This window comes from Solea senegalensis, linkage group LG16 (genome assembly GCF_019176455.1).
Source record: "Solea senegalensis isolate Sse05_10M linkage group LG16, IFAPA_SoseM_1, whole genome shotgun sequence".
NCBI lineage: Eukaryota > Metazoa > Chordata > Actinopteri > Pleuronectiformes > Soleidae > Solea > Solea senegalensis.
This window is the reverse complement of record NC_058036.1, coordinates 20,375-32,984: the sequence shown is the minus strand read 5'-3', so window position 1 is coordinate 32,984 and position 12,610 is coordinate 20,375. Positions and strand designations below refer to the sequence as shown.

Below are 12,610 nucleotides of genomic sequence, written 5' to 3'. Positions count from 1 at the left end.
TCACATTCGGATGATTACGTTTTTTATTTGGCTCGCTGACGCATTAGCATGTGATCATCCTTGGTCTCCTAAAGAGGAGCATCTTTAACTTGTGAGGTCAGAGCAGGATTCTGGAGGTCACCTGAGGCCACATCCACACGACAGCTTCATTCTCAGATAGAAACATCCACACTAAAGGAAACGGTGGATTTGAGTGTTGCTAACAACAATCAACCATGGTAGAAAATCAAAGAGTTGACTTCTGAACTTTTCTAGAATTACAAGCGTCAGTTTTTGTCTGGATGTTTCCAGAAGGCTTCGACCACGGTGACGGTCATCGTGAACTTGACTTGACTCAAGATTGGATCTGACTCAGGGCGCAGGTCGTGTTTGGACCATATTTTATTGGGTAATAGCAAACTTCCAAAACGCAGGTTTGCATCAGTGCAGTTTTCCACACATGTACTCAGTGATTTCTCATGAGGACTTTGTCTGCTTTTGTACGTCCTTGCATTCTTTGTACCAGCGAGACTTCCTTGTGCAACCATGGTTACCGTCTTCTTTATTGTCTCTTTAGACCAAAACAATAGTGAGCCACCAGCTGGACTTGATAGTGTAGTAACAGGGAGCATGTGCGGCGTGTGTTCACTCACTGACCTCTCACTGACCTCTCACTGACCTCTGTGGACACATGGACGTGTAAAGCATCTGTTCACAGCTGAATCACCGTCGTGTGGAAACAGATCTGCTGTGAGCAGTAATGATGTCGCCTGAATCTTTCACTCTGACTCCTTCCCTCTTTTTTCTCTGTTCCCCTTTTCTTTCCATCGCCTAGCAAACATTTCTCCCCAACGCTTTTGTTTGCCAAGATCCAGGTTACCATGGTGACCCACTGGCACTTTATTAGCACCTCATGCCTCATCTAAATATTCCTAGTTATCTATGGTAATGAAATGCACACACCATTATCTGGCTTAATGACATACACTCTATTGTGTTTGATGAGCAGAGGAAAGCTCTCGTGTTACCGTGATAACGACTGTTTCAGTCGCTGTGAGCAGCTCATGAGCGTTTATGACAATAACATCTTTACACTTTTCCTCTAATGACAAGAGCGCCATGTAACTGCTGCAGAAGAGTGTGTGTGTGTGTGCGCGCGTGTGTGCGCGTGTGTGCGTGTGTGTGCGTGTTTCTCATGGTCACGAGCAGCGTGAAACAGATATGATATAAAAACAGCAGTGAGTGTGTGAGTGTGTGAGTGATGGAGGCAGACTGGGAGGTTGAGCTGGTCCTGTCACTAACAGTCGTCTCCTCACTGAAGCTCTGAATAATGCATGAAATGACATCATGCAAATGGAGGCTTTATTTATAACCAGAGGTCACTGTACCACAGCAGCAACGGATCAACAGTGGGAGAGTCCCCGGAGTAAAGGAGCTACAGCAGAGACACAGAGACACAGAGACACAGAGCTACAGAGACACAGAAACACAGAGACACAGAGACTGCAGAGAGCACAGAGACACAGAGACACAGAAACACAGAGCTACAGAGACACAGAGACAGAGCTGCAGAGTGAGACACAGAGCTGCAGAGACACAGAGCTGCAGACAGAGAGCTGCAGAGACACAGAAACACAGAGACACAGAGACACAGAGCTGCAGAGTGGCTGTTATTCACTGGTCTATCGTGAGAGGATCAGGGGAACGATCAGGGAAACTTCCCCCAGGGGCCAGGGGAAGTTGACAGACGAGGAAGAGATGGATCCTCTGCAAGCAGAGCAGGAGGAAGACATCCTGGTTACTACACAGACACTTTAACCTCAAGAGAGATTAACAGCCTCCTCAGTGCGTCTGCTAAACACCACACAACAAACTGCCTCATGTTGCTTGTCTTGTTTGTGTTGTCTTGTTTGTGTTGTCTTGTTTGTGTTGTCTTGTTTGTGTTGCTTGTGTTGTGTTGTTTGTGTTGCTTGTGTTGTGTTGCTTGTGTTGTTTGTGTTGTTTGTGTTGCTTGTGTTGTGTTGTTTGTGTTGTTGTGCCTTTAAAGACTAAATGACGTGTCTGACGACGTTACTTCGGCTTCGTCTGTGTGAAAGGAAGCAGATTTCATTTGAACAGGAAGCTCACAGTTTGGTGAAGTTTTATTACAAGTGTCTCCTGTTGTAAATCACTGAGGAATAACCTGAAGATTAATGGTGACATTATTTATCTTGGTGTTGAAAGAGGTTAATTTACGGTGTTGTTGTTTTTTGAGAAATGAATCACAGAAAACAGGAGAAAAGCCAGCGGACAGTGTGTGAAAGAGCCGGAGTGACGATTGTTACAAGTCAAACTCCTTCAAAGCAACAATGAGAGAATTTACAGGCTCTTGTACAAGTGACCTGCAGATATGTAGCTGCATATCAACATGAAATACAGCCTGACTACAGTCTCCTCCTCCTCCTCCTCCTCCTCCCCCTCCTATAAAAAATAAGCCTTTAATTGTACTTCACATTTTAAAGCTTACAACACAAACATGAATATGTATATATAATGTAAATAATGCAGACTAATACAACTGTAGGCTACAATTACAACAGACTTTGTTAAACTAAACCCAGATTTATAACATCAGTAAACGTTTTTTCTGAAGAAAATCATGTTCTCGTTTAGAGGAAGTCGACAATAACGCACAACAGTGTGACTGACAGGTGAAAAACCCAGTCTATGAAAGCATGAAGAAGAAAAGAGTCATTTAAGATCATTGACATTCTCTCTGTGCTTCTCTAACCCTCTTTAAATGTCAGATAACACTTGTTTTCTCAATGAATCCAGAACTGGTCTGGTATGCGGTGACATTTGTAAAGCGGCTCACGCTGAAAATAACAGCGACATTTTGTCACATTTAGCTTCAAACAATGTTTAAAAAACTGGTAGGAATTTTTGCACATTTACAACATTTGTCAACTTAGAGAGAGATATTTTAAATATCTACGTATATCCAAATATTAATGTTATACCTAAATGTTAAATCTAAATGCTAAATCTAAATGTTAAATCTAAAGGTTAAATGTGTATTTGAAGAGTACTTTAGTGTGACTTTGATGAAGGGTGCGGGAGTTATGAACTGTGGCCACTACAGCCAGCCACACGGGGGCTCACTTTGACTGATCTGTCATGTTTGCTTGCATAAAGGCCAGCAAGAGCCTATCCCCTATGTTACCGAGGTGGCCTGTGGTGGCCCTGAGGCGGTTTTTGCATTTTTGCACAGGAACCCCCTCAAAAATGACCGGAATATAATAATAATGTGAAGGATAACCACAGGTTCCTCACACTGGTGCTAATAAAGATGACTCATGTTATTTCAGAGTTTATTTTTTTATTTGAAGAACTGATCACAGTCATCATAAAAGATTTCCGTGTGAAGCCCCAGTCACCTGTGTGTCACAATCCTCGAGTGACGGCGACGTTCATTTATCTTCTCTCTACGACTCTGACGCACAGAAGGAAAATGAAAGCAAGCAATCAATTCCCTCATTGGGTTAGTGCTATTTAACGTCTCCATTAAAGTGAAGGTCAATGTCTCATTGTGACAATTACTGTATTTATTTCACAGAGAAACAAAGGCGTCCACACTGTGAGTCTCAGTGATCTGCACACAACAGAATGAAGAATGAAGCGTAAGTACAGCTCTGTTTTTAAGACGTTACCAAAATAAACACTCACATTAAGATGATTGAGTTGACTGAACTGCTCTATATCAGTGACAGAAAGAAAGAAAGAAAGAAAGAAGGAAAGAAAGAAAGAAGGAAAGAAAGAAAGAAAGAAAGAAAGAAAGAAAGCCCATGTGTTCAAACACTCAAAATCCTGGCTAAACATCTTCCAGACAAACGATTGTTCATTTTGACTGTTGCCACTTTAACATAAAGAGAAGCTGCAGTTCACAAAGAGACGACTTCATCTGCTTAAAAACCCTCATTACATCAAACATTAGAAAGAAGAAAACTACGTCCCTTTAGGATTAAATAAGTATAGAACTTTGGTGTTTTAATCCACACACTGTGCTGCTGCTGCTGCTGCTGCCTCATTTTTAGTGTAATTATCCCAAACAGTTCTGTAATTCACCGTCACAGGAGTCACAGAAGTGACACAGGTGTGAACTGTGCAGAGCTTTAAGCAGAAAAGAGAGACAGTCAGAGAGACAGACTGTCTCTCTGACTGTCTCTCCGCCTGTGGAGAGGATTATTCTGTAATGTCTCAGAATGACACAGTGAGGCTTAAACAATCCTGAATCCTGCTTTAGCCTGCACTTACTGTGTGATAGTCTGTGTCCAAGCTATTGACACTAACCCTAACAAACACAGCGCCCCCTGCAGTCTGATCACAGCACAAGATAAACATAAACATGGCATATTAAATGTGCCTTTAGTGTAACTACTTAATCACAGCCTTTAAAAATGAAAGCAGATCAGTTTGTTGCCCCAAAGTTGAGCGATAAGAGATTATTATTATTATTGTTATTATTATTAATAAACACTGCCACCAAGTGGCGACTAAAAGGTCAAACAGAAAAATCTGTTAAAATTATATTAAATTAAAATAAAAGAAACAACTAATAAGCACTTTGACGAAATCTTTAAACAGATTAGATCACAAATAATCCCTGGAGTAATTATAAAGGAATCCTCTTTTCTTTTCTTTTTTTTTTAAAGGCAAATGACAAACACCACAGAAGAAGAAGAAGAAGAAGAAGAAGAACAGCTGGTACGTGTTAGAATTGTCCCAGTCTGCTGGTGAACTTGACGCGGTCGATGTTCTTGTGCTCGGGGACGTGTCTGAAGGTGCAGTCCTGCCTCGTGCAGCCCGACGTCCTCCAGAAAAAACACTCCTTCTTGTACGGACTAGGACAGAAACAAATCCTCATCTCTCATCATCTCTCATCATCTCTCATCATCGTCACCACCACCACCACCAGGATGTTTTTCACTTGTATCTTCACACAGTTTTTACAACGACGTGCATGTTCTTACCCAGCGCGTGAATAGGAGTCATTGTGGCCTTTGATGGGATACCGCACAGACAGAGGAGTTCCCTCAAACACAATTCCCTGCAGAGCAAACAGACACTGAGCTTCAGTCCGTTTCTGTCACTTTAGAAAAGAAAAGTACAGAGTTTACAGAGACGACATACGTTAAAAGACTGGATGGCTCGGTCACAGTCTTCTTTCCTTATGTAATGCACAAACGCACACTGATGCTCCAGCAGCATCTTAATGCCGTGAACGGCTCCAACTCTGAGACACACACAGGAAAGTAAGAAGAGTCATGTTTGGAATATTGTTGCAGGCACAGAGAGGGCAAATCACACAACTCCATTCAGAGTTCTTCATATTTTATACTGGACATAAAGAATATCAGCTATGATTAAGACAAGAAACAAACAAACGCTCGTCTTCTATCACAGTTTCATTGAACCTGACCGAACAGAAGTTTGTTTTGCTGTCTGTGCTACTTCACCTGCTGAAGAGCTCGTGAAGTGCTGGGTAAGTGACGGTGGGAGACAAGGATCCGACCCAGATGGAGAAATGCTCCCTTTATGGAAGTAAAAAGACAAAAAAGAGATTAAACTCATTCCAGCATAAATAATCTCATCACTGTGGGCTTTTATAGAAACAGCTGCTCATATATCTAATGACTTTATCAATTTCAGCAAAATTAGAATCATTTCGCCCACATTCCCTGTCAGCAGGGGGTCAGAGGGCACAGGGGCGGGGGGGAAAGAGGATCACAGGATCAAATCCCAGTATGGGTCAAGGGCTGCTTTTCCCTGAGCAAAGAAACCAATCACTGCTCCTGGGCACAAGTTAGTTCTATGAACAGTGTGGATTCTGTGGTGTGCCCCCTAGTGGAAAACTCCAGTAGTAGCTCCCAGCATGGACACATCTAGTTAAGTATCTCCAGGGTGATTTAGTGCAGATCTGCGAGCAGTGGACTTACAGTTTCCCAGGATTCTTTACAGGATGGGTTGGTGATTGAGATTTTGATCTGCTTTGAACCAGAGCATCAAATTCTTTGACGTGCTGCATTCTTGTGCGGTTTGATTGAAGGACAGTCCACTCTCCATCCTGACCCTGTTCCTCCCTCACCACTGGTTGGACCACGTTGTCTCTGCTGGCACCAGTATCTGAAGACAAGGAACCTCGTTAAAGTTGCCTTCATCTTAACAGCTTTCAACTTTGACAAAGGTTTGGTGACATTTACCTGCAGGATCCCGATGAGTGACGCCTCCAAACAGAGCTTCCACAGCGTCCTCTAATGTGGCGTGAACTTTCAACGCCTCATTGCTCTGAGCCCAGGAGAAGCCCATTTCCTAAGATTGAAGCACAACAACTCTGAAACACCATGCCAAATGGACGGAAGTGTAAATTGTGGGTAAATCAGTCAGATGTTACTCTCGGGATCAGCAACAGAGAAACTCTCACCATGAGGTGTAACGTCTGTGCTCGTTTCAGCTCCTGTGCAGCTTCAGCACTTGAAGGCTCCAGGTTCAGCACTGCCCTGTAAACCAGCGAGGCTTCATAGTATTTCTGCAGAAGAAGAGGAGGAGGAATCACAGCAGGGAGGGATTTATTTCAAAACCTAAAACTTCAGTCTTAAAGGAAGAATGTGTAATAAGACCTTGAAAGTCATTCAGCCCAATCAGGTTTGAGAAACACTGATCTTTTTTTTTGACTTCTTCTGGCATTTTAGGGACCAAACAATTTACGATCCAAAACCATCCGAGAGGCTCGTCCTTCGGTCTTTGACTCACTTTCAGTAAAGTGGATCACGTGCCAAATGAAAACCCTCCATTATCCCACATTCATTTGTCTGATAAGAATCTCTTAGACAACACATGTTCGTTTACATCGTTGGTTCAATGTCAGCTGTAGTGTATTCGTCCAAAATGTTTTATAATCTTTATAATTATTGAAAGTATAAGAAGTGATAATAATTTACCTTGAGCCCACACAGAGCTTTGCCTTTCCTGAATAAACCTTTGATCCAGTCTGGCTCCATGGACAGAGCCACATCAGCGTCTCTCAGAGCCTTTTCATGCTGCTGCATTCGTTCATAACACAGCGAGCGATTTCCAAACAACCTGAAACAGGATTCAATAACACTCATGGCTTCTGTTTGCTTTAATAAAAAGCTGAAGTCAGTGTAGGTTTGCGTTCTCACCGGAATTCCTTTGGGTTGAATTTAATGGCATCAGTGAAGCACTTCACCGCCATCTCATACTGACCAGAGGCGGCCAGACGATTCCCTGAACCTGAGAGAAGAGGTTTGTTTTACATTCATTTATATTCAAATCTCACGGTTCAGTGAAAAATGGAACTTACGAGCCAGCTCTCTGCTTCTCTTTGCAAACTCCTCCAGAGTGGAATCGATGGATTTCTGTCAAAGAATAAGTTTATTTCCATTAGTTTGTTGAGAATTTTATTTACTTATTTTATTGACAGACTTCAAAACAACCTAATTCCCAAATATACAGGTAAATGATTATTTAGAACACGTTTCAATATAAATGACTAACCTCTGCATCAGGTTCATCTTTCTTTTTAACTTCAGCTTTTTTCCCCACAACTTTTGGCTTTTCCTGTTTGTGCATCTGAACCACCGTTAATTCATTGTTTTCGTCCTTTTCTCTTTCTGGAGGCTTCTGGTTACACGTCGCCTCAGATTCCAATTCAGGCAAACGAGCATATGAATTATTGAAATCCAACTCCTGTGGGTGATTGAACACAGTTGTTTTTGGAGCACTCTCCAGGTCAGTTCTAAAATGTTTATGATTGAAACACCACTGCTAACATGTCTTAGCATTAAAAACACACTGAAACACTACTGCTAACATGTCTTAGCATTAAAACACACTGAAAAACACTGCTAACATGTCTTAGCATTAAAAACACACTGAAAAACCACTGTTGACATGTCTTAGCATTAAAAACACACTGAAAACCCACTGTTAACATGTCTTAGCATTAAAACACACTGAAACACTTCTGCTAAAATGTTTATCATTAAAAACACACTGAAAAACACTGCTAACATGTCTTAGCATTAAAAACACACTGAAACACCACTGCTAAAATGTTTATCATTAAAAACACACTGAAAACACCGCTAACATGTCTTAGCATTAAAACACACTGAAACACTTCTGCTAAAATGTTTATCATTAAAAACACAATGAAAAACACTGCTAACATGTCTTAGCATTAAAAACACACTGAAACACCACTGCTAAAATGTTTATCACTAAAACACACTGAAAAACACTGCTAACATGCCTTAGCATTAAAACACACTGAAAACCACTGCTAACGTGTAGCATTAAAAACACTGAAAAACCACTGCTAACATGTCTTAGCATTAAAAAGACACTGAAACACCACTGCTAACATGTCTTAGCATTAAAAACACACTGAAAAACCACTGTTAACATGTCTTAGCATTAAAAACACACTGAAAAACCACTGCTAACATGTCTTAGCATTAAAAACACACTGAAAACCACTGCTAACATGTTTATAGAAGAATAAAAGCTAAGGCCATTCATCACCTCATCATATTTGATTATTGGATTAATAATAGGGCTGCAGTGATGATTAGAGTCATCCTTTGGGCCGAAGAAAATGTTGATCAGTGATATGATTGTTCTCAAATTAAAATCAGTCAGTTTTAATAATCTTTGTTATATGGAGAAAAAAAAACCCCCAAAAATATTGACTTTAAAGAAGCTGAAAAATCCCCAGAACTTTTTAATTATAAAAACATTTCCAATAAAGCGTAATATGAGTGTTAATGAGTACAATTATAAACAATTTATTTAGTAATTGATTAATAATAGATGCACCCCCAATTGAAAGTCAAAAGTCGATCAGATAAAAAACTAATGTTTTATCAATGATTACAGTTATAAAACCAAATCTCATTTGAGATGCATGTCAGTTTTCCACAAACCTTCTCATCCTCATCTTCCTCAATTATCTTCACCTGAATTCCTTCTTCTTCTTCATTATTATTCTCACCACTGCATTCATCACATTCAGCACCTGCAGTTGCATGTTGAGATTGTTCCTCTTCATTTACTTCTATGTTACTTTGAATAAATTTTTTTGAATGATTTTCTTCTTCATTTTCTGAGTCAGAGTCAGATTTGCCTTGTTCTTCCTCCTAAAACGTGAAAACAAAAAGAAGTTCACTAATGAGAAGAGGCTTTACTTTCTAGATCATGCAATTCATGTAAAACAGAACTTACAGGTAAATTGTTTTTAACCACGTTCTCTTTTTTTAATCGCTTCTTTTCTTTTTTACGCTAGAACAGAAAGAATAAAAAATGTGTTGTTAGAGGCTGTTCAATGAAAAAGTCAGTATCATGTGAGCACTCACCATTTTTTTACGCTTGTTCTTTTCTGTTTTCTCCTTACGTCGCTCTTCTTCTGCTATCAATTCTGCTGCGTGTTTCTCAGCCTCCTGAAAAAGAACATCCACGTTTTAACGTCACTTATTTTTCAACTATTTACGTTAAGTTACAGTTGACATCCACAGAAATCATGTCATTACTTTAATATTTCATATGAGCCCAATAGAAAAAAAATAGATTAAAATGAACTTTTAATAGAAGTTAACTTTTATTTAAAATGTGTCATTATGTTATGTTAAAAATGAAAGAACACACTTTTAAATGAAATAACAGCTACTCTCTGACTGACTAACATTTTCCTTCCACAACACAAGTGCGTTACCTCTTCGGTGAGTTGTCTAATTTGTGGATGTGGCTCCAAAAGCCTTGTAGCAGCAACACCTTCGTCATTATCATCATCTGAATATATGAGGTCATCCTCCAGGTTATAAGACGTAAAATCTGTAAATGAACAAAGTGCTCAAACATAATGCTGTTTTCTTCACGTTGATTTTACTGGATCTTACTGGAGCGCTGTGATAATGGCATTTGCTACATTAACTTACTAATGATTTCATACGACATATTTGAGTTTAACAACAGTCTAAGGTCGAACTCCTTGTAAAACAAATGCAATTAAATCCACAGAATTTAGGATTTATGAGCTGTATATTTTTTTAACAGTGACCATCTATAAAAGGCCATACCAAACATGCCAGAGGTCAGGACATTCATGAAGGAGTCTGCAGCATGGTGTTGATGCATGGGGTTGGCTGTGGCCTTGATAAAATCCACCATGGATTCCTGAAATGCAAAATGATCAGCAATTTAACAGAGCTTTAAATTAGACAACTGACTAACTGACAAATAGGGTTTGTGTCAAATTTAGCCATAAGAAATTATTAAAATTAGATTTTTTTACAATATGAAATGAAATTAAATCTCAATAATATATACCGTGTTTAAGATGATGGAAAATGTTTCAGTTTTAGATAGATGTACCTAATAAATTGACTGATTTAATGCATTGAATGGGATTTCTATCTTAATGACGTAGTGTCTTTCTCCTAAAGGATGCCAGTTTATGAACTGCCTGACAACAAACACAGCGACTCACAGTCACATACCAATTACATGATTCACGATACTGTTTTGAGGAAGAACTGACCTGGTGCCATGTACCTGTGCCAGCAGGAAGATCACTTATTATGTACTTACAGGTGCTTGCATCATACTCACATGAGCCAACATTATCCTGGAGTCGTCCTTGATTCTGGATATAGGAGCTGAAATGTAGAAAAAAAACAATGTCATGTATTATAATAATAATGATAATAATAATAATAATAATGATGATAATAATAACAATAATAATACTTTTATATAGTACTTTTACAAAAGGCCCACAAAAGTAAAGAACAACAATTGGTAAAAAATTGGTCTTTTAACATTTATTATCTAGTAGGAATAATATGTATTACAGGTATCAATAATTAAATTATTTCTGGTTAAAATTAACAATTCAAATGTTTACATAGACACACTTGTCATCTTAGCTGTCCTCTACTTCATTGTTTATTATTAAGACAAATAATGTAACTTTTTCCATTTGTGCATATGGGGTCTGTCAGTGGAATTCTCTTTAGATTTTAATCATCAAATGACTGGAAAACACTGAAACTGGATTGTTTTATCCCTGTCTCTGCTCTTAAAGGCATGTCTTAATGACACTTGTATATGTATATATGTATACTGAACATGTTTGACCATGATTTGACACTGTTTTTAGGTTTCTAAAGACTTAACTCACATGGTAAAATAAAGGTTAAAAAATAATAGAAATAGAAATCATAATCCTAGTGTGAGATTATGACTATGTAATTGTGGCCACTAGCCATAATTACCCGTTCAATGTAAATTGGGACAGATATTATAAGATGACATTATGGCTCATCATATTTTTGGTGAATTAAAGGTTTGTGAGATGACAAACTGGGGGAATTGGGTCATTTGTCATGGACATAATACAATGAAGAATGCCATTGTGGATATCTACGGGTTAGATGACAACCCCTGACAAGGAGGATTCTAAATATACAGACTATTTTTCAAAGTTTGTCTGAAACATTTCAAAGCTACGACAAGCTGTTAGGACACTTGGAAGCTAACTAGCTTCTAGCTAGCTGAAGAGATTACTAAATAAAAGCAGGTCAAGTTCTCAGTTAATTACAAAAATCAAACAGACAGCAGCCACTGCGTTTATCTTACCTTTAACTATGTTCTTCCTTTTCGGCATTGTGTTGATTTCTATAAGTTTAAACGTTAAACGTCTCCTTTTCCGTGTTTGAATTGTAAGGTTGTGTTGCCCTGGTTTTTACCTTACAGGCTCCTTTCCCCGCCTTCGAACAAATCTCAGCCAATGAGCAGGCTTTGCTCTCGTCCGGGGCTCTGATTGGATGCTGTGCAGTTCCGGTTCTGTGATATATAGTTCCCCCTTTTTGCACCAGTTTAAGAGAGTACTGGTTACTGCTACAACCGGCGCTTTTTAGACGGGAATATGGTTGTTAGATTTATACAACCTAAATACAACCTCTCGGTTTATACACAGGTGCACCCAGAAAAACGGACAATAAGGAAACGTGCAACTGAAAACAAAAGTTCTGTCAGGTACAACTTAACAGCAAAAATACTTAAAAAGTATACATATTAATACATCACAAAAAAAAAACTATTGGCATTGTTTAATTATCTGATGCCCTAAACCCAACAAATGAAGGCCTTGTTCTTCCACATGAGGGTTGCAGGGAGCGCTGGTGCCAATCCCAGCTGGCATAGGGTAAAAGAAAGGGTACAACCTGGACAGGTCCATCACAACCTCCCACACTCACCCCTCTGGTCAATCTGAGTGTCCAAACTGCCTAATGTGGCATTGTCTCTTGCAATTGGCAGGAAAAAAAGTAGGAGACAATGACCAAAAAAAGAGAAATTACGATTTAATAATAAAGAAAACAGGAATACAGGAGTTCAGTAGGATGTGTGTAATGTCAGACCCAATTACAAATTGCACACAAAAAACAAGATAAAAGTCAAGATAAAATGATTATTATTATTATCATTGCAGGGCCACATTGACTGTCCAGGGTATGAACCCACCTCTCGCCCTATGTCAGCAGAGATTGGCGCAGCACCTCCGTGACCCTCCGGT

General features: G+C 39.3%; 1 protein-coding gene across 1 annotated transcript; it reads right to left on the bottom strand.

Moving 5' to 3' along the window:
* Positions 1 to 3,320: 3,320 nt before the first annotated feature.
* On the bottom strand, positions 3,321 to 11,821 carry si:dkey-33c12.4 (uncharacterized protein LOC560112 homolog). The gene is made up of 18 exons (XM_044047736.1): positions 11,674 to 11,821; positions 10,645 to 10,691; positions 10,113 to 10,209; positions 9,749 to 9,867; positions 9,393 to 9,476; positions 9,262 to 9,318; positions 8,964 to 9,176; positions 7,534 to 7,725; positions 7,340 to 7,394; positions 7,179 to 7,269; positions 6,957 to 7,098; positions 6,440 to 6,544; positions 6,219 to 6,327; positions 5,955 to 6,141; positions 5,475 to 5,549; positions 5,149 to 5,251; positions 4,989 to 5,065; positions 3,321 to 4,859 (listed from the first exon to the last, which is right to left on the bottom strand). Exons 1-18 carry the CDS (start codon positions 11,699 to 11,701, stop codon positions 4,730 to 4,732), a joined length of 1,911 nt encoding a protein of 636 aa, XP_043903671.1. The 5' UTR covers positions 11,702 to 11,821; the 3' UTR covers positions 3,321 to 4,729.
* Positions 11,822 to 12,610: the final 789 nt, after the last annotated feature.

Bases quoted from the DNA above. Each gene is read 5' to 3' on its own strand.
- si:dkey-33c12.4 (XM_044047736.1), bottom strand. From the start codon at position 11,701: ATGCCGAAAAGGAAGAACATAGTTAAAG. The intron at 7,395-7,533 runs GTTAGTCATTTA...ATTCTTTGACAG, and splicing joins AAGATGAACCTGATGCAGAG to AAATCCATCGATTCCACTCT. The intron at 6,545-6,956 runs GTAAATTATTAT...CTTCTTCTGCAG, and splicing joins AAGCTCTGTGTGGGCTCAAG to AAATACTATGAAGCCTCGCT.